The sequence below is a fragment of the Pollicipes pollicipes genome, unplaced genomic scaffold (assembly GCF_011947565.3).
Source record: "Pollicipes pollicipes isolate AB1234 unplaced genomic scaffold, Ppol_2.1 Scaffold_4881;HRSCAF=5763_pilon_pilon_pilon, whole genome shotgun sequence".
Classification (NCBI taxonomy): Eukaryota; Metazoa; Arthropoda; class Thecostraca; order Pollicipedomorpha; family Pollicipedidae; genus Pollicipes; species Pollicipes pollicipes.
The window spans coordinates 32,105,866-32,112,890 of record NW_023596576.1 but is presented as its reverse complement, the minus strand read 5'-3'; the positions used below and the strand labels follow the sequence as shown (position 1 = coordinate 32,112,890).

The 7,025-nt window shown below is 44.4% G+C and overlaps 1 protein-coding gene across 1 annotated transcript; it reads right to left on the bottom strand.

Moving 5' to 3' along the window:
• Window positions 1-2,848: 2,848 nt before the first annotated feature.
• On the bottom strand, window positions 2,849-3,995 carry LOC119100259 (palmitoyltransferase ZDHHC23-like; the record flags this gene model as incomplete). Its single annotated transcript, XM_037223367.1, has 3 exons — window positions 3,942-3,995; window positions 3,293-3,540; window positions 2,849-3,035 (listed from the first exon to the last, which is right to left on the bottom strand). Coding segments are annotated over exons 1-3 (471 nt in total), but the record flags the coding sequence as incomplete, so codon positions are not given.
• Between the last annotated feature and the right edge of the window lie 3,030 nt (window positions 3,996-7,025).

Sequence of the window (7,025 nt, the reverse complement as noted above, 5' to 3'; positions counted from 1 at the left end):
AGCGCACACCGACATTTTAAACGTCCTACAATTTTTCAGCACCCCTGTTCAAACAACTTCTGAAGGTCACTTGTTGGCAGTTGGGATCTGTTCTTGTTTGTTATATGAAGTATAATCGTAAAAGTATGAGTATAATCGGTTTCAATGCCAGTGATGGCAGGCCTGACTGTGTCCGAAGGTAACAGGTCAGGTCACCAGAGCTTCAGCTGCATTAAACATATCAAGTGTTCTTCTGTTTTGTAGGCTCATGACATCTACACCTGAAGAGTGCTTAGCTACAATTCACCGCATTAACAACATGCGACTAATTGCCGTGAATTTCTTGGGTCCGGGTCACGCTGGACCTAGTGGTGCTCAGTGCAGTGATGCATAACGGTGATTAATTTATTGAGTTACCAATGTCTATGAAGCATGCAAGCTGCCCTGCACCACCTATGACTTGTGATCGCAGTTGCGATATGTGTCTGGTGCATCTGAGCTGCCCTGCACCACCTATGATTTGCGATCGTAGATTGCGAATGTGCGGCCTAGTACACCCGAGCTGCCCCCGCACCACCTATGACTGTGATCGTAGATGCGGATATGTGGCTGGGACAGCTTGGGCGCGTTTGCTCAGATTTGCTTTCCATTGCATATGAACTGTATTACGCGAATTGTTGCCATACATCGAGACTTTGTGACCTCGTTTGACCTGGCAGTCACGACGACCTTTCACACGGTTTCAGATACATTTCATCTGAAAAACTTTGTTCATATTGCGCCGAACGTCGCTTATCGCATAACTGTAACATGGGTAGTGATCACTTACCATATGGAGGCAATATCTGCCCAAATAAGCAAACTCGGTCTCGGTCTGTAGGAGGCCAGATGCAGAGAACAGAGTTTTTAACAGGCTGTGAGAGTGCCAAGTAGTTCAAATTGCATTTACTCGATGATCGTCGCACACATCTGGACTTCATAGCCTCGCAAGACATTCTGATCCGAACCATCTGGCTTGACCTCAGCCGTCGAAATTTGCCCTAAGAACGAGGAGAAATGGTCAGCTTTGCCGATCACCACTGCATCAGTCATTCTCTCGTCACCCCACCTTTTTCAGTATGACAGCTGCGGCAATGGACCGTATATGCCAGCTACAATATAGACATCTGTATGATGCTATCAGCCCCACTGAGAAGGTTGTATATTGACCTGGAACTAAGCAAACAAATTCATTAAGATACCTTAGGCAGCGGGCAGCGTGTTGGTCTTCATCTCGTTGCCTTATCTGCTTTAGTTCAAAAGTTAGTTTGGGGGCAGCTGTCAGACCTCTCCCTCTCGGCGGGCGAGGGTGTAAAGCTGGCTGCGTCGGGCGAGGGTTGAAAATTTGCTCGCAAATTGTGTACCAAACTCTCCGTGATTGATCTGTGTGTAATTCGGTCAGCAGCAAAAACATTACGCATGTCGACACACAGCAGGATGCAAGGTCGGCCCCTTTTCATGTGCTGGGGCTACATGACGACTGATTGGACATATGTTTTAGTGCAGCCATCACAGAGCTGATGTTTCGCATACAACTCCATGTACAATTCAAGATGTCATCAGCCGTGCCAGATTTCCTCACAACTCCTATTGGGTACTTCTAGCCTCGCACACTCGTACAAGTTCGAGTACCTTTGTCGCATCTCCCTAATTTCTTTTCGCATTCAACAGTCGTTGACACCCTGAGGCATAATGAGCATTCGTGGTGAAAATCACGCTATAACCCCCCAAAAACTCGCCGGATGCTGTTTGCTTCCTGTCACGGTGAGGCCACACCGGTTATTCTCTCTCGCGTCCCTTGCTCAGTGAGGAGCCAAGCGGACGCCACTTTTTTGGGGTACTGTGCTTAACACAGCATAACCGGTGGAAACCAGTGCATAACCAGTTGGAGAGGGTGGGTTGCAAGTCGACCAATTATGCATAACATCAGTTATGGAAGGCACCTTGCAAATAACGAGCAATTCAGTACTAAACCGCACAAAAACAGAACCAAATAAAATACAGTAACCTGTAGCCACACCCCTGCCAGCTCTGCCAGGAGAACTGTGTTTCTACCTGTGAATGTGCTACTCACCACACACAATGGTGGTCCCGAAGTTGAACGCAACGACCACAGATTGAACAGTGAAAGGCCCGCCACGGTCGGGGCGACGCGCACGGCTCGCAGAACCACTCCCCATCTTTGAGAGGCGCTGACAGAGGTGCCCTCTTTTGCAGAGCACAGAAGCCACGATTTGTTCTCACGCGGTACCTGTGGGGCAAACTGTCCTGATTTTCCACCCCTACTGAAACAGGCAATGGAAGTACAGGGAAATGAAGTCTATACAAATGAAAAAGAAACCATGGGATAGATGCATCATAATTTTGTATCACTTATTTGAACACATCACCTATACATGCAAGCTTACAATTCAGGACATTTGGGGGACCCATGTCCCAAATATTCTTTAAATGTTGCTATGCTCACATTTGTTAGGCATCCTACTACAGTCATTAAGTTACATACTGCCTACATGACAACATAATGTGTAATGCATGATACTTAACTGCAAAGACTGTTTCAGACAAGTTTCCACAAGCTTATGAGCATTCACCAGACATACAACATTTGAAAGATCCCTCAATACTCACCAGCAAGTGAGAGCCATGGAAAGGAGAATTGCAAATGCCAGATGGTCATTAACAGTTACTGTTGACATAGGAGCTACAATCATTTCAAAAGCTGCCAACAATGTGAAAAAGGATGACAGTATCCACAAATAGTAGAACTGTTCTTGGTTGGTGACGCAAAGTCATACGAGACAATACAAGTATGCCTGGGAGACAAAATGCAAACGTATAATGCAGCTGTGCTGAGAGTGGAAAGAAGCATCAACAGGGGTGTAGAGATGATGGAAACAAGCAGCTCCCATGAGCATGGTCTGGCACCACCAAACCATGGTATTCTTAATCTGTCTGCTACTGTTGCCTGGATTCGGTCGTAGTTGGACTCAGGAACTGAAAGGCGCTTGATCCACCTACAGAAAAGAAGTGGCACTGTCAGAAGAAATAATTTACAGCATTGCACTGTCCTAAAAATTGCTTGTTGTAACTGCAAAAGCTTGATGTTAACATGGCTGAATTTTGGCATGCTGCTTTCCAAAATTAGTTACCAGCTGTTACCGCTGGCACCACAAGAAGTGTTTTTTTTTCATGAGCAAGGCTGAACAAGTCAAACAGCCTATTCAAAGAGCAATGATCTCACTCTGTTATAAAGATAACTGGTGGAGCATACCTGTCACATGTGTCATCAACTGCTTCACAATCACAGCAGACTGCAAGAATATGTGACTTTTCCCCTTCCATGTTAACATATTCACAGCAGCAGAGTGGCTCTGCACTTCCCTCAACCCTGAACAAATTGCTATGTTGGCTTTCACTATGGCTTGCAGTTGCATGCATTTCAGAGGCTGTTTTGTTTCCTTTTTCAAAACATATTTTAATGCTGATATCACCAGCACATACAAGCCGCCAAAAAATCACCTGGAGGCAAAATACAACTGTTTTGACATGCCTCAAGCAATTTCATAAGAACATGAGATTGATCAAATATCGATGTTTCTGTGCACGGTCAACTTTTCGAGTGGAGGCAACCTGAGCAATAGCTGATAATACAGAAAATAAATGCTACAACATAAGTGCTGCCACAAGCTAACTTAAAACGGGGACATCTTAAAAAAATATTTCAGCATCTCAACACCAAAATACATCAATCAAGACACGACTGCAGACGCAAAGACGTCCAATCCCGTAAAAGACAAGACCCTAGACCAGATCAGGCGGATTCGCTCAAAACAAGCGCAAACAGCGGTAGGGTGTAAAAGACCAGCATGTGACGCAGACACGCAAGGATTCCAACGCGACTTGTCCGATCGCCTTGAAACCTTCATCAATCGATTCCGTGCATTGAGGTGAGTCATGGGGACGCTATTCAGAAACATGACCTGTGGTCAAACGTCTCGAAAACGCAAGTGAAAAATTTTACGTGTGAATGCAGATAGCTCAGCTATCGGAGCCTACTGGACCGGTCACTGTGAAGTCTTCACCATTGCATGCCCCATACCTGATTCCCTCTTAAAAACCCAAATTTGGTCATCCTAGGTCAGGTCAAAAGCCGTCACGTTTCACAAGATCCAAAATTTCTGCTTGCGGACAATTTACAGCTCAAAACCTATCAAACATTGCCAAATCCTTCATCATTGGCTGCCCCCAACCGGATTTCCTACTGCAGTTCCAAATTTGGTGGCCCTAGGTCAGGTCAAAAGTCGTTCGCCGTTCGCTGATGATTAGTCTTCATTCCGAGGTCTCTAACACAACCTTAACTGTATTATCATGGTGACACGCACCTGAAAGCTAAAAATGTACCCTTGGCTTAGGACAGATAAGTTCTGTTGAACGTTCAGCTTAAATTGGCGGGGGAGATATTTTTGTGTTGAAAATGTGGGGGTTGAGCGCAAACAGTTTTGCTATTTTCATGGTTTTCGGAGGGATGTTGTTCCTTAAGCAGTCAATTAGAACTTGTACCTAGTAAATCTAAATATGACGCAGATAGTACATTTCTACATTTAGTTTCCTGGGAAGCGGAAGTAACCGAAAGAAATAACGCCGTTTGGGGCGTATCTTCTTCAGAAGGGTGTATTAGGGGATGCGTGACACCCTCTAGGTTGGGAATAAATGCGTCGAAGATAAGTGAGTGGCCTCTGCAGCAGTATTGCTCGTACGAGACGATCCCAGTAATTGGCAATTCTTGGTGGCAGTATTTCAAAATGCCGTGTGTTTTTGGGGTGAGGGTGCGGAGGAAAAATAACTAGACACCTCATTATGCGTTAGGCCCGGGCCGATATATGTGCCACTAAACGTAACCTTGTGACCTAACCATGTGTCCTTTCCTTGGGACTATTATAATGGCTGGGTCTGGCTCGCGGTCAGCTGGCTCAGGGACCAATGAATCAGTACCATCTATTTGTGTTTCCACATACTGTTAACACTGCTACTAGTGTGAGAGTGCATGTAATTATTTCATTTTGTATTGGGGTGATAATATTTTGCTATTTTCTGGCTTAAGTTGGCATGATGAGGTTTTTAAACAAGTTCTATCTACTGATATTCCATGATGAATGGTGCATGTTTTGATTATTGCTTCAATATTGTCAGATGTAGCAACAATATCACAGAAAGTGAAAGCCAGCTTCATTGCATGAAGAGCTTATGTTTTTATGAAGTGTGATGCTGCGATGGTAATTGAAACAAACATACTCTGAAAGATTAGCCATGAAATGATCTTGTAGCAGTTCAATCCATTATGATCTGGCCTGGGCCACACATTTCAGAGTGAGGATTTGTGCACCTAGGTAGCATAGATGTCCAGTGAATTGGATGGATTTTTTTGTAGCTGACCTAGAATGGGTGTCCTCTTCAATTGGAGTTGGGGGTGGGGTTGAATAAAACACTACACTTATATGAGTGATGTGAGAATTACTATACTTAATGCATCCATTGCTTTAAACTGGCCAGTAACTATAAGGGGCAGGCTCACTTGTGTGTCATGATATTATCTTTTTGTTATAGCTCTTTGTACTTTCAAGTGGAAACCCACATATTTAAGATGGCATTGGTACTTTAAATTGAAATGTTTAATCTATCATACAATCAATGTACTGAGGCCAAAATTTATGAAATGGATAGCAGCTCAATATGTTCAATGTAAGTCATATGATGAGCTATTTTGTGCTGTCATGTCAATGGCCAGCCAGTTTGAGCCAAATCTCACAACCTCCACATAGGTGTCACTACCACAGTAATCACTCAACCTTGCAGGGTCAGCAGCTTCCTGTGGTGATATAGAATACAGCCAGGACAATTGGGCTGGCTGGCCTCTCTTATCACCAGAAATTACCCACATAACCAGGAATCAGGTCAAAAACTGTAGTTGACTAATCTGCAGATTCAATTTTAATGTCCAGTTCTTCCCATGTTGCACATAACAGGATAGCCTTATGATATGACTTCTTTAGGTAAAAATGATATGACTACCTGTTGAGAAACCTGCTGGCTACAAAACCCTATTAGTGATTATATAGATATATAATACACATGATTAGGCCACTAATGGACCTCAAAATTAAGGTTTTGATGGCAACCTTGTCTCCCCATTCCCACCTTGCATAGCAGCATGTAGTGAAAGTGACAAGAAAGTGAATGATCCATGTAGAGGTGACAAATCCATCATTTGATCCAGCATGAATTGATCTGACCAGTTATCCACACATGACAGCATCAAATAACCAAACGTTTCATGGACTGTTTTTGAAAACCACCAGGATTATGAAATTGTCGTGCAGTAGATTAGTCATGTAATCCCTCAAATACATATATTCAGAGTGCTTAAGCGAGGTCTTAACCACTCCAAAAGGCTGGCCGTAACACTCAAATGCATATCGGAGTTGAATTTCGCGCCATACATAATTGTTGAAAGTAAATTTCTTGCACTAGCTAGCCACCTTGTTCAACTTATGCCGCTTTCAAGCGAATTTGGCCACCCGTGTAGCGTCTGCCGCTCTCTAACCTGCTGTTCACGGACGACGGGCTGGTCAGATAGCGCCCGCTCTTATACAGCGGGTGCTTAAGCTGATTACGACGCGAATACGAGCAATCAGGAAAGGCTCATGCAATGAGTGCAACTGGCAGTCACATGTGTTAGGTTCAGTCAGCACGGCGTTTACCCTGGCCCTGAGGGGGGAGGGGTGATGCAGCCACCCCCTTAAGGTTGCTGTGGATACCTTTTCGGCATGTCGTGCAGTCACGCCCAAATCTTCGGTAGCCTATTGAGAATCCATTGCGTGTCCTCGCGCGGCCGGCTGGCACTGTTACATTGGGGAGGCTCTACGCCTTAAATGTATGGTCAAATGCATAAGATGGTATTCCATTGCATGGTGACTTGAACAAAACACACTTTTTGATTTCGTATG